The sequence below is a fragment of the Camellia sinensis genome, chromosome 8 (genome assembly GCF_055761805.1).
Source record: "Camellia sinensis isolate YWXY chromosome 8, ASM5576180v1, whole genome shotgun sequence".
Taxonomy (NCBI): Eukaryota; Viridiplantae; Streptophyta; class Magnoliopsida; order Ericales; family Theaceae; genus Camellia; species Camellia sinensis.
Window position 1 is genome coordinate 182,288,749 of NC_138968.1, and position 20,730 is coordinate 182,309,478.

The following is a 20,730-nucleotide window of genomic DNA, read 5'->3' on the forward strand; positions in this document are numbered from 1 at the left end:
GACAGGGGAAAAGGGTTTGAAGATTGAAGAAGAAGAAGAAGAAGAAGAGGAAGAAGAAGAAGAAGATGAAGTCCTCTTGTTCTTCTTCTTCTTCTTCTTGTGAGTCCCATGTGAAAGTGGGTATCGAAATTCGACGAAGATTTGGCCGATGACGGATGAGCTTATGGAACTAAGAAGAAGGGAATGGTGGTGATAATCATAGATGAAGACTCCATCTCTGCGTCTTCTTCTTCTTCTCAAATTCAATAGGTGGTTGTAGGAAGGGTAGTGAGAGCGAGCCCAGTTGAAGAAGCGAAAGGACTCGGCGCCGAAGTAGGAGCAGATGCGAAGAACACGGTAGATTAGCTCGGAGGTAATGGTGGAGAAGGAGATTCACATCTTGTTTAGGGTTCACTCCATGTAGATGTCGCGGCAGACAATATTGGAGATGTGGTGGATTGCTACGAAGTACAGAAACAGAGAGAGTAGAGAACCAATTGAAGAAAGAGAAAAGAGAGAATGAGAGTGTGGGTATGGATATGGGTGTGGGTGCGAGGGACCTTATGTTACAAAAATAAATATTGTAAACCTCTTCCATGATCAAAAGTTAAATAGGGATGTTAGATTAATTATCTCAAAAAAAATGTTATATTTAGTTGTTAAACTCAATAATGTTTAAAATATTCATTTTTATTGAGTTTAACTACTAAAATACTCAATTTTTAGTCGATTTTATTTAACAAAAATAGGTAAATGGTTCAGATTGAAAAAAAAAAAATTTAAAATTTCAATGTTTAAATTGACAAAATTAAAAACTCAAGATTTATCTTGTTACAAGGATCAAACCTTAAGTTTTTTTATTTTTTATTTTTTATTTTTTGTAATTTCCCCTAAAAAATTAAAAATAAACTTAGTGTGCCTTTCATATTTTTTTTAAATATATATACTAGTTATAAAACATCTGACTTCTTGATCATTCAATTTTATTTTTTTTTAATAACAAATTGAATAAGTTACCATAGTAAGATCAATTAATTTTTTTTTAAGGACATATATAAATAATTTTACAAAAGCAAACAATTTAAATTATCAAAATAACTATGAACCTAAATAACAAGCTCCAATTAAGTCTAGATAACTGGATGGGAGGGAAGCACAGCTCAACACATGACTAGTAAGTCAGTCCTTCTACGTCTAAAAGTAGAAAACTAGCTTTCTAGACATCGATGCCATTAGATTACCATAAAGCAATCCCAATTGGTCCAAAATTAGAAAACTGAAAATAATAATTATTATTATTATATTTTCAAGAAAGGAATCCTAATTTTGTTGAAACCAAAGGGTTTTCTTTTCCTATGGGTGACCTCTATATATGTGTGTTTTTATGTGTCTCCAAACTAATCAGAGACAAACAATTGTTCGATGCAAGAAAAAAAAAAGATTGGGGTGTTGAAGAAATAGAGAAACAAGATGATCAACAAGAGGTTCTTAACACTTTGGTCATGTTTGTTTGGGTAGACATGAACTTGTGATTAGACTAATAGTCAATAAAATTATTAATCCGATATTTGGTTAAACAATTGAAGTACAGACTAACAATCCATCCGGATATGGTATCCTATATATGATGGACTATTCAATCCCACATAGGGGGTGAAATATAAATTGGAGGACTAAGCCAAAGTTTGGACTATTAGTCCCTCTTTATAATCCGAACTCAATCCAAACATAGGATAGGATACACAATCCAAAAGGATTCATAGTCCTAGGACTATTAGTTATGGGAATGCTAATCCAACCTAATCCAGTCCGCCCAAACAAATGTCGCCTTAGAGATGTGAATTTTATTGAGGTTAATTCTAGTTGTTCTCCATTTGAGTGCTTGAGACAGATTTCAAAAGTTGCAGAGAAAAAAATGGGGGAAAAAAACTTTATTAAAAAGACATCTATGGTAAAAGAGGCCAATCCTGGTCTTGGTCCTGGTCCTGGCTTAGAAGAGTACTTTAAAATTAAAATTCAAATGTTTATCGCCAAGGAAGCGATGAAAGCAAAGATGAAAAGAGAAAACTTCAAAAAAATGATTGAAAAGCCTCTCGAGAAGCCTGTTATTGATTAGCCAGATGATAATTTGTCCAAAGAAGACAGGATGAAGAAAGAAAAGCGGCTCAACAGGCCTGTCACAGAAGAAAAACCCAAGAACAAGAAGAGATATGAGAGTGAAGAGAGCGAAGATTAAGAAAAACCCAATCCAGAAGATGATGAGTAGTAATAAGGAAATTGACAATGTTTCATACCCGCCACTAGACCTTCCTTCAGAATTTAAGGAAAAATTCAACAACTTCAATAGTTCTAAATTGAAGTTGTTGATACAGAAGAGGGTGACCGCGACTGATGTAAGTCATACTCACAATCGTATATCAATGCCTTTGAATAACATCAAAGTAGATTTCCTAAGTGATGAAGAGAAGAAGCATCTAGACTCGCATACTGGAACGAATGTGGCGGAGATACCAGCGAAGCTAATCCAACCTAATTTGTGCGAAGAATGCAATGTAACATTCAAGAAGTGGGATATGAAAAAAGAAAGAGGCAAAACTCAGTACTCCACTAAAAAATTGTAAAGAGAAGAAATTGAGAATTTTTTCTTACAGAGAATATTTTATTATGTATTTACAGTATTTGTTAAAAAAAATTACAGGACAAATTTTCTTATTTACAATAATGATGCAAAGAGGAAGAGATTTTCTCAATTACAGAATAGAGAGACTCCTTCCCAATTACAATAACATTAAGCTTGTGAAAAAAACTCAGTACTCAATCCACTAAAAATCTGTTAATCTAACAAAAACATACAACACCAAACACATCTATCCCTTTTATACCAAATTCAAGCAAAACCTATCATGTTAAAAATTAAAACTTTTCTTTACAAACAGATGTAAAACCTATCATGTTAGTTTATTGAGTTACATTTCACTTTTTAATTTTTTTTTATTAATGAATGTCATCTCAATTTGTTAAATATATATCTAAAATTTTTCATCAAAAAATTCACTGCCACAACCAAAAATTAAGTAATGAAAATATAACTAGTCCTTTCATCTATAATCTTATCAAGAAATAAAAAAATTAAAAAAAAAAAAAAAAAACCATTGTAATATATAAAGCTCCATTACATAAATGCAGGGGGGGAAAAAACAAAAAACACAACTTAAATTAAAATTTTGTCTTTCCCTAGAAACTTTGTTTGAAATTCTTTCTTTGCACTTGAGCAAACTTCCAAAATATCATTCTTCAAGCACTAGCCACCTTCAAAGTATTGCTTTGTGTAAGTCTCTGAACCCCTTATGTACAACTCTCATCTTACTTTTGTAGCTTCTCTGTGTAACTATCATTTTTCTAAACAACATATTAAAAATATTATACAAATTAAGCCTTTGTTAAGAGAACAATAAATGCATATAATAATATTAACAAATAAAGGCAACCAAATAAAAAAATGAATTGTGTCAATATTTACTTAACTAAATTGGTTTACAACATTGACATTTTGCGACATAGTTGTAAATGGAATATTTGCAAAGTCCATATCCTACGCATAGAAATACTTCATACTTAAAATTAATTACGACCACAATTTTAAGTATAAATAGTAGATATTTTAACTTTGTGAATCAATATAAATATTCAATTCCTAAGTATGCATGGTCCATGGTGGCTAAGATTGACCATGTATGTTGGCATCTGTTGGTCTTACATAAGGGGGCCCATTTGGTGGTTGGAAGATTGTTGTATCATATGTGACACCAAGCAAGGCATGTGATGGTCCTTGCTTTACTTGTTTTAATTTTCCTGAGTATGTGCATAAATCACAAATAACTTACAACATAAGAACTTCATTAAAAAAATATTATTACGGATGAGAATTTAACATTTATTGAGCAAGCAAATAGTTTCTCACGCTTGAATCCAAAAAAAAAAAAAAGATTCTCACGCGAAATTGATGCATCCTTGGACGATTTTGTCTTGCTCTTTTCAAAATGCCCTTTAAGTCTAGTGTTTCGTACACCTTTCGATCTCGCATGTGGGGTGTCTAACACTGACATGTTAGTGGTATCACACGGTATGACTTGATCTTCTTCAACATGCACATCTGTACCCAATTTCAACCTTGCAAACTCTCTTTCAATTTTTTCATCAAGTTCTACAAGTATCTTTTGGCAAATGTTCTTAAGGCTATCATTCCCCTGACTCTTGTGTATAGTTGTATTAGCTATACGTATCATACTATTACACCATATGATCTCAATCTCTTTACCATTCATAATGGAATTGGCACCTTGTTCATAAGCCATGATCCATTACTTAGCATCTTTTGTCCAACGTTTCAAAATATATTGACTTGGAATTGTAGTCAAATTTTTTATGCTGAAAACCCTTAATGCATGACAGCAAACAACTCCTAATGATTCAAACTTCTTACAAGAACAAGAAATGTTGTTAATGAGATGATCAAAGTGAACAGTACGTACCCTTTCACTATTTTCTTCTTTCAACTCGAAAATATCAACTGTATCTTGACAATCAACTTGCTTCCACACCATTGCAAGACTAGTAAGAAATTCATTTTCAAATAATTTAAATATCTTACAGGTGTAAACCTGAGCTGCATGACCCAAAATACCACTTTTTTTTACTACTTTTCATGGGACACCTTGCTTGCGTCGAAAATCTTCATCCAACTCTGAAGAATGCTTACCTGCCACTAACTTGTCATATTCAATAACAAACTTAGTGAGGCTAGTTGTTTTACCTACTATATTATTGAAAACATTATATAGCGATCCTGGTTTCGATCCTTCTTTTACGTTTTGCCACTTTGACTGGGACGGTCGGGGGTCGAGCTGCTTGTCCGCTCGAGTGGCCGTTTATGCGCTCGAGCGAACTTCACAAATTTTGTTCCACACTCGAGCGGGGACTGTGTCTACAAAAATACTATGAGAGCATATTTCACGCTCGAGCAGACCGCGTTTTATCAGCTCGCGAAAGTGACATTTCAGATCACTTTTTGCAATCCTCTCTCTCTCTAAAAGTCTCCAAGATCCAGATCTAGAGCCTCTCTCTCTAGAAACCATCTTCTCTCTGTGATTTCTTCAAATCCATTGGGTTTTAGACCTAAGTTCTTCACCAAAGTTGTATAACTTCTCGAGGGCTTCATTGTGTGCGGTGGGGATTGAGTTTCGACACTGTAAATTTTGGGGTTTCATCTCTATTCTTCTTCAATACTTGAGGTAGGGATTTTCTACACTCTAATATGATTTTTAGCTTAGTTATTTGCTATTGTGTATAGGTGATGAGATTTGGTTGTGGTTTGGACTAATCTAAGATTTGGGTGTGAAATGAAAAGAGGGGTTTTTGATGTTAAGAGATAAATGAGTATGGCGTTTGAACATAAGATCTTGGTGTACCAAAATAGTTGATTTTGGGTATTTGGGTCAATATTGGAAAAGGGGAATTTTTGCCCTAATTTGTTAAAATGATTATTTTGTATAAATAATTGGACTTAACATTGAATATGTTAAAATTGGATATATAGAAGTTTTGAATAAACTATTAAATCCAATATTGAATATATCTTGGAAATAATTGTATTGGGTTATCGGTGGAGGATAGCTATGATTGTTGTAGAAATTGTATGAGGATTAGGCGATTTAATGCTAATCTATTGTTGGTGTCATTAAATATGACCATGTTGTAAATACATTGTATACGTATGTTTATTGGGGGGAGAAATGGGATGTACTCCATATATGATTATGTTTATAAATACATTGCATATGTATATTTGTTTGGGGAGGAGAAAGGAGATGGACTCCATTTGAAGCAAGTTGGCCTGAGTGTCCTGGGTGAAAGACCCGAAATTTTTTATATAAATGGGTGTCGATTCCTTCGGACGAAATATTCGTAAAATGGCAAGGTTTGAAGTGTTTATGTGTGTTTTGCATAATTGGAAACCATGGAGTTGTAGTCTCATTTTGGTTGTTGAAGGATAATGAATTTAACTCATGAATTGAGTAGCTTATATGAACTGGATATGAATTGAAGGAAAATGGAATAAGATTGGCTTTAGTGGCATATGGATATATAGGCCTTGTGGATGCTTCCATATCGGTATTGTTTATATACGTGGTATTTATACCTTTGCTAAACTTCATAAATTGTGTTAGATTATTTCTACTGAGCTGTTGGCTCACCCTATATGGGAATACCATTTTCAGGTGCAGGTGAGATGCTTCCTCCAAGGCAATAGCGTGGGTGGAGTTTTGGGAAGCAAGAGCTTCTTAATTATGTCTTGTTGTATGTATGTTTTATTAGTTGTAAAGCTAAGGGCTTAAGATGTAACGAGCGAGACTCAATTTGTGTAACCAAGCAATGACTTGGAAAGATGTAAGCCTACATGGCATTTAATTGTTTGTTAAACACTGAACTCTGATGAATGCAAGCATTGTACTTCTGTTATATTCTTCCGCATGGTAGATAGGTTTATTGTATTATTTTGGGGGCATTACACATTATTTGTACTTTCACTCCTTGAGGAAGCTTTAAATTCAACGATGAAACTATCCTTAGTGAATGCAGTGCTCCACTTGTGTTGAATCTTGTACATCATATTAAGCCACCGATGACTCTCCAAACTAAACTTTTGTATCATTTCATCCCAAGTCTGTTGAAATTCTAGTGTAGAATCACAATATGTTGGCACTTGTTGAAAAGGTACTTGAACTCTATGTCAGTACTTAATTCCCCCAAATGAGAAAGAGCATTTTTCGAAATATGCCACAAACATAGATGATGATGTGTATTTGGAAATACTGCCTCAATAGCATTAGACATGGCTTGTTCTTGGTTAGTAAAAATTGTAATCAGAGACTGATTCCCCATTGATTCTAAAAATGATTTAAACAACCATATAAATGAATCAATGGTTTCATCCAAAAGAAAAGCACAACCAAACATCACAGTTTGCCAATGGTGGTTAACACCAACAAATGGAGCTCAAATCAAATTATACTTATTGGTGCGATAGGTGGTATCGAAAACAACCACATCTTCAAAGAAACCATAATCAACCCTTAATCTCCTATCTCTCCAGAAAAAATTAGTCATGTGATTTTCTTAATCTACTTGAACTGCGAAAAAGAACATGGGATCTTCTGTATGTTTCTGCTTAAAATGATTCAATAGGCTTTAAGCATCTCCAGCACTAATCATCATCATCTTTTGCTTGTTCACATAATTATAACAATCCCTTTTGGTAAAACCCACATTCTCACTGCCTCCAACTTCTTCTCTTAGATATGAATAAGCATTCTCTGTGCTTATACCCGCATTTACCATAGAATCAATCACACCTACCTTCAGTTTTGAAATGTGACGAGTAGATCTTAACAAATGTCGCTCTGATTGTAATGCAAGTTCATGAAGGCAGTAACCCTCCAAATTCCATCTTCAATAGTTAAACAAATAAATGCTTTGTAACCAGTTTTAGTCTCCAGCCTATTCAATTTTTTCTTTGTCTCCATCTACTTTAAAACCCTCTTTAAAACATAAAAATTCACGTTGCCTTATGTTCTTTGATCCGTTATAAGATGTTGGCTTTCCTTTCCGAATACTAAAACCCATTCATAATGCATAATTGTTGTATAAAGCATATGTTTCGTCTTCACTACATACCACCTTATCTAACAAATTGTCATTACTATTCTTGCCTTGCAACAAACATGCTACATTCACTTCTTTCAGCATCACTAGAAGTGTTAATTTCTGCAGTAATTCCTGTATTAAATGTTAGAAACTACAATCATATTTTTATAACAACTATAAAAAATAAAAATAAATGTTGGAGTATGGTATGCCTTATTTAAAGCCTAAAATTTTTTTCATGTTTGGACAGTATGGCCAAGATGGTGCCTTTTACTATTTTGATTGATAAGGATTCATCAATTTTCATTCAATTTTTAGATACATCAAGATTAGATACATCTAAAAAGTAAAAAAAAATAAATAAAAATTAACTAAAATATTAAAAAATAAAAATAAAAAACTTTACTAAAAACAAATGAAACCCAATCAAAAATACACACATAATTTTGTTCAGATTTTTATTTATTTTTAATAAATTTTTTAATATATTTTAGTCAATTTATTTTATTTTTTAAATGCATCTAGAATGTATTCAAAAAATGTATAAAAAAAAAAGTTTGATTATCATATAAAAAAATTCATTAAAAACAAGCAAAAAAATCATCTTACTTCTTTTGCACTCATGTTTACTTTGATTATCATATAAAAAAAAATCATTAAAAATGTTAGAGTAATAGTAATCAAATTATTTAAATTAAAATTGCAACCAAAACAAAATTTAGGTCACACTATAAAAATGAAAAGTGTAATTTACTTTTAGAAAAAAAATCCTCTTACTTCTTTTGCACTCATATTTAAAGAGCAAAACGGGAGTTGTTTGTGAACAAGCTCGGTTCGTTTAGTAAACGAGTCGAGTTCGAACTCGCATAAGTTTGACTCGTCAAGCTTGACTCGTTTATCATTATTTAAATTATATAATTAATATAAATAGGGAGCTTTTTTGATAAATCCTCTTTCTAAGAGTTTTATTCCATCCAACCCATATTCTTTTTGAGCATTCCATTAGGTCCTATTTGAAATAAAAATACCAAAACACCCTCAATCTCTCTTACCCTATTCATGTTGATATTTAATGTTGATTATCATTATGTTTTGATAATTTCCATGCATCAAGATGTTGACTATCATTATATTCATATTAATTTGAAATGAATTTTTGTCATTATGTTGTCAATTACATGATGTGAATATTCACATCATGTATTTGAAATGAATATTCACATTAATTTGAAATAAATTTTTGTCATTGTGTTGTTAATTACATGATGTGAATATTCATACTAAAACATACGAATGTGAACGTTCATATCACTATGTTAGATGAGAGAGAATGTTCACATGATGTGAATATTCACATCATTACATGTTGTGAATAAGAATATGTTGTCAATTAAAAATATAATGAACGGTATTTTAATGTGTTGTCAATTAAAAATAAGAAGGTTCACATGTAGTGAAAGTTCACATCACTACATTAGATGAGAGAGAATTTTTCGAAAAGGTGTTGTGAACGTTCACATCAGATGAGAAATAATGTTCACATTATTTTTAATGTGTTGTTAATTAAAAACATATTCACATTATATAATAATATAAAATAATAACATCAATATTATTTAAGTTGTGTAAGAAATTTTCTATGCCTTGGTCTTTTTCCTTCTCTCTCCACCCCCAACATTAAATATTAATATTAAATATAATGGTATAAGAGTCTAAGAAAATAATGTAAATTAAAAAAAAAGAATTTATAGAATAAAAGTATAAATACATAGGACTAAGTGGCCGATCAAAAAAAAAAAACATAGGACTATGTGGGTTTAAAATTTTCTTCATAGACTTCTTAGGTTAGAACACTTCTAAATGAGATTTATTAATAAAAAGTCCTAAATAGTATAAATAATATTTTTTATTGAAATATTTTTATTTAAATAATATAAATAATATTTAAAAAAATTATCGAGTAGTCGGCGCCCACATGGTGTGACTCTCATATCTATCTAAGACATTTGATAAAAAATTTGATAAAATTTTTAAGGTGATAACATTTTTCAACCCCGGTTGGTAGCTCGAAAATTCGTGGGTCGAATGGGTCGAAAGATCAAAACGACGTCGTTTTGATCTTTGTATTTTTTATTTTTTTTTTCAGCAGAAGGAAGAAGAAGACGAGGGGAGGAAGAAGGAGGAGGAGGGGAGGGGAGGGGAGGGGGCCAACAAACTCGGGGCTGAAGCAGGGGCGGAGGTGTGGTGACGAGGCAGAGGCAGAGGCGAAGCTGCGGCGAGGACGACGAGGCGACGGAGCTGCGGCGAGGACGGCGAGGCGACGAGGACGGCGAGGCGACGGGGCTACGGCGAGGACGGCGAGGCGACGAGGACGTCGGCAGAACCAGCACCCCAGCTCCCTCTCTTCTCCTTCTCCTCTCTTCTCTCCCTCTCTTCGAATTCGACCCAAATTTCGACCCACGAAATTCGAGCACCCACCCATTTTTCAACATTTTTTTTGTGAATATAATTTATGGGAAAACGCTGCTGAGTGAGCTTGCCATGGGTCGGCCATTTCGTCGACGCCTACGCGGTTTGACCCCATGAACCCCTAACAATGTAGGACCCTTTTGCTTTTCTGATAAAATCGTGGGTTCTAGATTTGAACCCTTCAAAATTGGGATTCATTTACAATTGGGGTTTAATCCAGTAGTCGAATTATAAGAGAGGGGGCAGGAAGGAAAGTCAAAATTTGAAGTTAACAGTGAGAAAGTTTTAATAGTAGAGTTGAGTTATGGAATTAATGGTTGTTTTTTGCGTGTTGTCGACTGTATCTCTGCTGGTTTGTGTTTAACCACTGAAGATGTCAGGTGAAAAAGAAGACTGGTCGGAGTTCTTCGATTGGTTGTCGTCGGTGGATTCTTCAACAGACGGGCTTTTAGGAGATTTGTTCTGTGATGCTAACGTCAATCCCTGCAGCCCCATCGTCCCTTTTACGTCTCTCCACTAGCATCAACCGCCCTCGTCTCCTAAATGTAATTTATCGGATACTACTACTACTATCCCGTTGCCTACTTCCACTTGTCTATCTCTCCTCGCTAAATGTAAGTATTTTTAATGAAATTTTTTCAATTAATTTTTTTGGAATTAGATTTTATGTGTTAATTATATGTTATTAACGAATTCGAATGCTAAAGTAATTCACGTGAGGTTTATTTTGAATTTTTCAAAATTCACCAATACCTATATTGTGTTTTAATTAATTTTATTTTCTCTAAGAGATATTAAAATAAAGAGAGAACTTTTTTGATAAAATAAGGTAATAAAAATGTAAGTAAATAATTAATGATAAATGGAGGGTAAATAAATAGAGAAACAATTTAAGGGAGAAAAAGGGAAAGTTTTTCAATATGGAGATAGAGAGAGAGAGAGTGGTTAAACCATTATACATATATACTAATTTATATTTTGACGTTGGGTTAATAATTTATATTGTTGATGTAATAGAAGCAGGGAAAAGTTAAAATTATATTTGGGGTTTATTATACTTTCTACATTTAAACTATCATCAAATTTTTTATTTAATCCCTAAATTATCAAGTGGATCAATTTAGTTCCTAAACTGTCATCAAATTCTCTATTTAGTCCCTAAAGTACATAAGTCAAACTCTATTTAGTCCCTAAATTATCAATTGAATCTATTAGTCCTAAAATATTTAATTCAAACCTATTTAGACCCTAAAAAGATTACAAAAATAATATATATGCCCATAGGTATTATAAATTAGTAAAACATCCTATTTAGTTAAAATTTTATTTTTAAGAAAAAAATTTAAAATAAAAACCTTAAATTTTTATTCTGTCTTTGAAAAGCGGTTGCCAATCCATATATTGAATTTCCTTTATAAGGACAATGGTAATTATCTATAGTACTGTTTTACTTATCTTCTACAATAGATATGTGCTTGCCTTAATATCTAGTATTATATGTCAGATTTCATTTATAATCTATAATTGATTGTTTTTAAGTTTTTGCTAAGTTCTTTTTATTACGTAATTTATGTATTATTTTGTTCTATTACTATTTGTAGAGAATTGTTATTATTTAAACTATATGATTCTACTTCTTCAATATATGTAATATTCATATAATCTATTGGTAAGACTGAAAAATCAAACTCTAATATTAATTTAAACACACAACGAAATAAAATATTTTTTAAAGACAAAATAAAAATTTAAAAGATTTTTCTTAATAAAATCTTAATTAGAGAGGGTTTTTTACTAATTTATAATATGTATGGGCGTATATTTTATTTTTGTAATCTTTTTAGAGACTAAATGGGTTTGAATTAAATATTTTAGGGACTTAATCGATTCAATCGATAGTTTGAGAACTAAATAGACTTTGATTTAATAGTTTATGGACTAAATAGAGAATTTGATGATAGTTTAGGGACTAAATAGATAATTTAATAATTGTTTAGGGGTAGAAAGTGTAATAAACCCTTATAATTGTTGATGTAAGAGTTAGGAAACGCAATTTTAACGCATTAATTAAGGCCCATTTTGATAAATGACTTTTTTAAATTTATTGGCTTATTATGAAAAAAATGTGTAAAAAGTAGAGTGATAATATAAGTTAATAAGCCAATAAATTAGTTTTTTTTTTTTTGTCATTCCAAAAGAGGCTAATAGTTGTAACATTTTTAAAATTTATTTTCAAAACAGGCTAAAATTTATTTTCAAATTTATTTTCAAAACAGGCTTATTAACATTTTTGTCATTCCAAAAGAGGCTAATAGTTGTAACATTTTTTGTCATTCCAAAAGAGGCTAAAATTTATTAGTCCTAAAGTATAAGTTAATAAGCCAATAACATTTTTAGTCCTAAAGTATAAATTAATTTTCAAAAAAAATATGAAAGACGCAATATAGTTGTAACATTTTTAAAATTTATAGTTTATTAATTTACCTTTCACTTTTGAATTTTATTTAAATTTCACTTTGATCTCTTATCTTCTAATTATAACAATTAAGTTCTTAAATTTCTACCCATTTTTTAGTGTGGATCTCCTATTGGCCCATCATTTAAAATTTGAGTAAAAATTTAAACTTAAAAGGGCCAAAGTAGAATTTGACTAAAGTTTGAGGGTGAAGTGCAATTTTTCATGTCAATTTTTTCCTCTTATATTCCTAAAATGAACTCACATAGCCCCATGAGTACTTTTTCCATTCAAATTTGTAACGATAAGTGACGTCATGAGCCATTACCACTTTAAAAAATGGGTTGAAGTATGATGACTTAGTTGTGGCAATTAGAAGACGAGGGATTAAAATAAAATTCAAATAAAAGTTTAAGAGTGAAAAGTGTAGCCTACTCTTTATTTTGTTTCAATTAGTATGTGAATTATTTATTCAAAGGTAATTAAAAAAAATTAACACTAATTAAAGTTAAGAAGTCATAGATCATAACATAAATATCAAGATATTATTTAAGTAACAATTGCATTATAAAAAATGAAAAAAAATTGTAGAACATTAAAATACGCATGGTACGTAAGGAAAGAGTGAAATGTATCCGTATGTCTATTATGTATCTTGTATATCATATTGCATGTCGTACAAATATATGTGTATTATAAGTTACAATCAAGATGGAATAAGTACAACGAAATTGAGAATGATTAGGAAACAGTGTTTTTTTTTTTTTTTAATTCAACAGTAGACTTGCTCCTCTCTCTCCCTCTTAGTAAGAATATAATTCATTTAATCATCAAAGATATCTCTTTGGCACGGGCCCAACACCGCAAGGGCAGACAAAAAACACATTGAAACAAACATAGACAAATATGAAAGATACTCTTCTTTGCTGTTTCAAATATAGCATAGATTATTGTTAACTTTCACTTATCTTAGTCTAGAATGTTTCAAAAAAAAAAAATAGAATGATATTAAGTAAAATTCTTTGGAATGTCATGTTGTTCTAATATGTGGATTTGTTAACTTCATGGGCTATCACCAATGATGGTCATGTTGCTTATTTAATGCATTCCAGAGGTTCATGCAATCACTCATAACGTGAAAATTTCAGTAATCACAGACAGATCTGATTTGGAGTCTGAAAGCGTAGAATTACAAAAGCTTGGTGATGAAGCTCAGCTGGTTTGCTTGAAACTCTCAATAATGAAAGAGGTGCTTCTTGACTTAGCAAAATGTCCGTCTGGAAAACTAAAATTATTACTGCAGGAGGCAGAAACTTTGAAGCCAATACCAGGTTTTATGATTGAAGAGACAATGACAAACTCACTTCGGTTCTTGATAGAATCGACTGCACAATATGCTCTGTCTCAAATTTCAGCAACTGTTGAGAATCTGCACCAGAGTGCACTTACAACTTCATTGCAACCTTTGGTTCTTGACCCGCATAACAATGAACTTCATCGGTGCAAGATTGCCTCTCTAATATATATGTTTTCCTTGGACAGTGGTATGGGTGTGGACTGTGGACATCATAGCCATGCTTTTCTGTTGAAGTTACCATTTTGGAACCCAAATGTGCAGTTTTACCACCGCAAGGAGCCCGTTATGCTCAATCATGCTCAATATTACAATGTTGGGGGGACCTTGGCTTTGCCAGTGTTTGAAGCCTCTCGACAGTCCTGTGTTGGTGTACTTGAGCTTATAATGACTTCGCAAAAGATCAGCTACACCCCTGAGGTAAGCAAAATCTACAGAGAACTTGCAGCTGGTCCTGAAATTATTTAAGCAAATAAATGTCAATAAATACCTATTTTTATTCTTAATTTCTTAAAATTTGAAAACATATTTTAGTTTTCATGATTGCAGTTCTTGCCTTGGCTTTCTTATCATATTTGTATGTTACAAAGTGACTTAGTTGAGATGAGCAGTTAATGGTATGGATGGTCATGGTCCTCTGTGGTGAAGTTTTTCTGTGATGAAACTGGCGTAATTATAGAATTAAATAACACAAGACTATTCTAACAGATATTAAAGATCATAGTGCATTCCATATATTATGGGTGCAAGATGCTCTATAATGCAATACCTGTAGTAGGAGATACCATAATGACTCAGCTTTGGGGTGGTTTCTCTGTGGACAAAGCCACCTTAAATCGTCATTTTAATCCTCATCATTTACTCCCCTTTATTTTAGTAAGCGCCAGTGTTCTTCATCTAAACGTATTGCTTCAATATGGATCACACATAATCCATTGGGTGTACATTCAAAGATGGATAAAATTGCTTCTTCCCTTTTTTTTATGTAAAGGATCTACTAGGTTGGTTAAGCCTGAATTTTATTCCTGCAGTATTAGAAAATGTGCATGCTTCAAGATCAGCAGGAGAAATATATAATATATATTATTTTGTCGGCAGCAGATTTTTTTATCATGGCAATCCTTGAGCTGTCAGTTTTCGAATTGGCATTGTTAATGTAAAATGTAAATTGTGTTAATTACCACACCACCCACTCCACCTACCACCTCCACTACCACCCACTCCACCTACCACCTCCACTACCACCTTCACCTACTCCCAAATCCTCTCCTATATAACTCCTTGTAATATACACAATACATACACCAATCAATACAAATTAATCAATAATACAGAAATTCTTTCATGGTATCAGAGCTATAGGTTAGCTCTTGGTGATCTTCACCTTCCGGCGGGCGGCAACCTTGCCTTCACCGCCCGCCGGACCCCAACCATGCTTATTGAAACCTCCATCAACTCCATTACCAACCTCCATGGCTCTTCTAGCTCGAAACTCACATCGAATGGCCCTAGTCGCATCACAGAGATCAGCAACGATCCACCCCACCCTCCCATCACTGGCTCCGCCATCGCCGTCGCCGTCGCAGCCCACGCCCTACTCCCGCCCGCCGGAGCTCAACTAATTCGAACTTCCCAACTCCCTCTGTAAAAACCTCCAAAAAAAAAAAAAAAAAAAAAAAAAAAAAAAAAAAAATCCACACCTAATTCCCCATTATTTTTGGCTTTCCTTTCAGACCAGCATGGATCTCTTCCGCAACGCCAAGGCGGTGCGCCTCCGCAGCCACCACGACAAGTACCTCCTCGCCGACGACGACGAAGACTTCGTCACTCAAGACCGCAACGGCTCCGCCAAGAACGCCCGCTGGACCGTCGAATTCGTCGACGACGACAGCGGCAGAGCCAACTTCCTCCGCCTCAAATCCTGCTTCGGAAAGTACCTCACCGCCTCGAACCAGCCATTCCTCCTCGCCATGACCGGTCACAAGGTCGTTCAGAGCTCACCGGCTGGCCGGCTCGACTCGTCGGTGGAGTGGGAGCCGATTCGGGAAGGGAATCAGGGGAAGTTGAAGACGAAGTTGCTTCTGATTCAAGCTCGCCTTCCACTCATTCTGCTAAATCTAATAGTTTTGGACGACAAGATGAGACAGAATGCACCAAGAACATCATAGAATATATGATTAACAAGCTCGGCATGGAGGAGGATAAATTCTCTCTGTCTCCCTCTTCCTTTTGGCAGAATTGAAAATTGCATACCCACTCTCTCTCTCTCCTATTTCTACTTTTCTCTTCCTTTTGGCAGAATTGAAAATTGCATACCCACTCTCTCTCTCTCTCCTATTTCTACTTTCCAACCACCATCTACTTTCCTATTTCTTTTCTTTTTTTTTTTATATTTACTTTACTCCATCTTTTGACAAGCCCACGACACACCAAGCAAACCCATCATCTTCCTTTTCCATTAGTGGTCGGACCCACCCCACTACATTTGACTCTCTCATTTCTTTTTTATTTTTTATTACTTTACCCTTCACACACTTCTCTTCTTTTTTATTTTCTTTTATACTTTATTTTCTTCCCCCTTCCTCTCTGTTTATGTCAGTGCGCTACATAGCCTTCTCTGTGCAGCACATGGATATGAGTAAAAACAAAACAAACAACTAAAAAAAAAAAAAAAAAAAAAAAAAAAAAAAAAAAAAAAAGAGCAGAAGAAGAAGAATTGCACACCAAACTCATTTTATTCATGTCGGGGCTCGCCCCGCTCATCATTTTACACCAAAAAAAAAAAAAAAAAAAAACAAAAACAAAAACAAAAACAAAACAAAAACAAAAACAAAAACAAAACAAAACAACCACACCCACAGCGGGCTTTTTTTCTTCTCTACTCTGCTGCAGGTCTCTTCTTCTTGCTTTTCTCTTGGGTGTCCCTTGCCGGTGTTGCCTCCGTGTTTCCCACTCCACTGGGCATGATCACTACTCCCTGCTCCTCCACTGCAGCATATGGCGGCCCTCCAAATCGGAACATCACGGTGGCCTTCCGCTTCAGCTCCTTGTTTTCTGCCCTTAGCACGCTTATCTCTGCTCGCGCATCCTTATACATGCGTTGGAGCAGAGCCAGCTGGGAGTTTAATTGCTGCACCTCATTTGTCCTACTCTGCAGCCGGTGCGACAAGTTTGTGACCGCCGTCATGGACTCCACACATGCCTTCAAAGTATACTGATTCGCCTCCACATCCGTTTGCACTGCCATTTTTTGCTCCACCGACTGCATCGGAAAGTTCAACGGAGGAAACCCAGTGGTGTTTGGTTGAGGTTCACGGGACACCGCACCCGTTATCTCTCTTGTTGACTCGTTGAGGTCGGGAAAGAGAGTCAGCAGACCACGGGACGACGAAGCCATCTCTCGCAACAGAGTGTTACAGACTATCTCTCTCAGCACAACGAAGCGTTTTTCAGAAGTTTTTCTTCGCAAGTTGTTTGTCTTCTGCCTCAGCCTCAGCCTTCGTCTTGATTAAATAACCCAGACAGCCACGCGCATCGCGCGCCTCTTGACACCGACAACCTGGCACGCCTTTTCATGGCACGCCTTTTCATGGCTCGGGCACGCCTTTTGATGGCACACCTTTTGAGGGCACGACTTTTGAGGGCTCGATATATATCTACATGTATATTTTTTGGGCAGCCTATCTACACACTCATACAGTGTCTTCTACACCGGTCAGCTTTATCAATCCCTTTGTTTCAACCTCAAATAGGTTTCTATCTTTACACCTATTTGAGTTTGAGGGGGGGTTATACACAGTATCATGTATAAGTCGCTCATGGCGCACTCCCTAAGTCGCCCCCTTGGTGCACCACCACAAGCTTCTACATCGGTCCGACATGACCCCATAAACTGTCTTCTACAACGGTCTGACACGACCACACAGTGTCTGCTACAACGGTCCGACATGACCCCATTAACTGTCATCTACAACGGTCTGACACGACCACACAGTGTCTGCTACAACGGTCCGACATGACCCCGTAAACTGTCTGCTACAACGGTCCGACATGACCCCGTAAACTGTCCTGCTACAACGGTCCGACATGACCCCGTAAACTGTCTTCTACAACGGTCCGACATGACCCCGTAAACTGTCTTCTACAACGGTCCGACATGACCCCGTAAACTGTCCCGACATTTGATTCCGGTCAGCTTCTACAACGGTCCGACATGACCCCGTAAACTGTCTTCTACAACGGTCCGACATGACCCCATAAACTGTCCTGCTACAACGGTCCGACATGACCCCGTAAACTGTCTGCTACAATGGTCCGACACGACCATACCGTGTCTTCTACAACGGTCTGACACGACCATACCGTGTCTCCTATCCTGTTTTATTTTATTTATCAGTTTATTTTTCTGTTTTATTACTCTCTTCAAACTCAAGTTGGTTAGTTCCTATCCTCCTTGAGTTTGAGGGGGGCTGTTAATGTAAAATGTAAATTGTGTAAATTACCACACCACCCACTCCACCTACCACCTCCACTACCACCCACTCCACCTACCACCTCCACTACCACCTTCACCTACTCCCAAATCCTCTCCTATATAACTCCTTGTAATATACACAATACATACACCAATCAATACAAATTAATCAATAATACAGAAATTCTTTCAGGCATATTAAGCAAGTTTTCCCCTTCCCTTTTTACCTTAGTCTTAAGTTTCTTTTTATTACCAGATTGATGATCAAATTTGTACAACCCAAATTGTTAAAATTATTTTGGTGTTTGGTTTGATTTCTCATATTTTATGTTTATCAATTTTGGTCCAAATATGGGGCAAATTAATCTATACAATATGACTGCTGAAATTTGTAAATATTTACAGTTTCTTTCTTTTTAATGGCTATTCAAATTTAAATTAACTATTATTTTTCTTGAATCTAACCTCAATTCTATATTGACACGCAGTTTTACATAAGTGATTATCATTTAAACATTATAAATTTAAATGATTACCTTCTTGATCATAATGCAACATTAATAAGATATACAAGATTTATCGCGCTCACATTTTATCATTTTGTTAGTAAAGTTACTAAAATACAATTTTGGTTTTCAGTTCACAAATACTAATTCCTTTTGTTGTACTCCCTGTTGGTAACAATGATGCAGCATGTCAGAGCTACCAAATCGTCTACAAATGAGAAACTTGATTTGAGGCTCGACTGTTTTCAGATATTACAAACTGCCAGGTCTCCACTGCAGCCTCAAGCCCGACAAAATGGTGGTCCTATAGAGAATGGAAGTAATGTTATTAGTGCATGTCAAAGCCATAATGCTGTTGTGTTGTCAGAGATAGAAGATACCGGAGAATCATCGAAGATAAAATCTGGAAAAAAAGAGGAATCAATTGGCCTGGAGATTCTTCATCAGCATTTCCATCTGACTCTTCTAGATGCTGCAAGCAAGCTAAATGGTACAGATGTGTTCTTGAAGTTGAAGTGTTGCTTCCTGCTCATGTTGCTTTCAACTGGCTGAATTGTTCTTATGTTATATGAAAGTTGACTAATCCAATAGTAGCAGCATCAGAAATCACTTGTAATAATAAAATACAATAAATAATGAAAAAAAAAAAAAATAGCGGCAGCACAGAAATGGAGTATTTCTTATTTGTACTGTTGTTTTTGCAGTTAGCCGATCTACTCTAAAGCGCATCTGTAGGAAGCTGGGGATCTCGGAGTGGCCATCTCGCAAGAGAAACAAGCTCAAGCCAGTAGATGAATCTGTACCAAGTGCAGGAGCAAACGATCCTAATCTTTATACGAGTCCAAGTCTACTTTCCACTGTTGTTGTACTTGATCAACCAAAGCCTCCAGGCTCTGAACTTCAAAGAGAAAAGGGCAAATCACTCTGTTATAGAACGGAAGTGGGTTTTGGACAGGTTGAGAGGCTGCTGGATTATATGCCTGGGGGTTATCACAATGAACTCCGTGTGCAAACTGGTATTTTGCAAGAGTTTGGTAGAATGACTCCAAAGGAGAATTTATTCGTTGGTGTTACTAATGAACAATGCTCAAAAGTTGGGGGCTCCTCTGAATTGGTGTTTCAACCAACTAGACCAAATCCCTCAATTGCTCATTGCAACCCTGATGCCATTCTTTCCACACTGTCTCAAACCCCCTCAAGAGATCTGCTGCTAATTAGAAGTTCGGAAGGCTTTTCAGAGAATGCAGTGTTGGCATCTAGACAGAGAACTGGCCCAGCTCCCAAGCGAATCAAGACTAATCTGGCTCGAGCGGTGCCAAATTTTACTGCAAGGCAAGAAGTGAGCACCCTGAGGCCATGTTTGTTTGGGCGAACTGGATTAGCATTCCCATGACTAATAGTCCTAGGATTACGAATCCGTTGGATTATGTATTCTATCTTAACTAATAGTCAAGTTTAAAATAATTAGTCCGTACTTCAATTGTTTAACCAAACATCGAATTAATAATTTTGTTGGACTATTAGTCCAATCCCAAGCTCATGTCCACCCAAACAAGCATGACCTGATTGTAAAGGCAACATATGGAGAAGACATGATACGATTTCGATTTCCGTCAACCTCCGGAATCATTGAGCTGAAGAATGAGCTAACAAAGAGGCTGCCGTTAAAGGTTGGTACTTTTAACATAAAGTATGAGGATGACAATCAGGAGTCGATCTTAATGGCCTGTGATGCAGACTTGCAGGAGTGCATGGATATTTGGACTTCACCTGACAACAACGAAGTCAG

The 20,730-nt window shown here is 35.1% G+C and overlaps 1 protein-coding gene across 1 annotated transcript; it reads left to right on the forward strand.

The window, feature by feature from the left end:
- Window positions 1–10,246: 10,246 nt before the first annotated feature.
- On the forward strand, window positions 10,247–20,334 carry LOC114317763 (uncharacterized). Its single transcript, XM_028264525.2, has 4 exons — window positions 10,247–10,766; window positions 13,720–14,381; window positions 19,128–19,431; window positions 19,646–20,334. The coding sequence occupies exons 2-4, from the start codon at window positions 13,848–13,850 to the stop codon at window positions 20,332–20,334; spliced, it is 1,527 nt and encodes a 508-aa protein (XP_028120326.2). The 5' UTR covers window positions 10,247–10,766; window positions 13,720–13,847.
- Window positions 20,335–20,730: the final 396 nt, after the last annotated feature.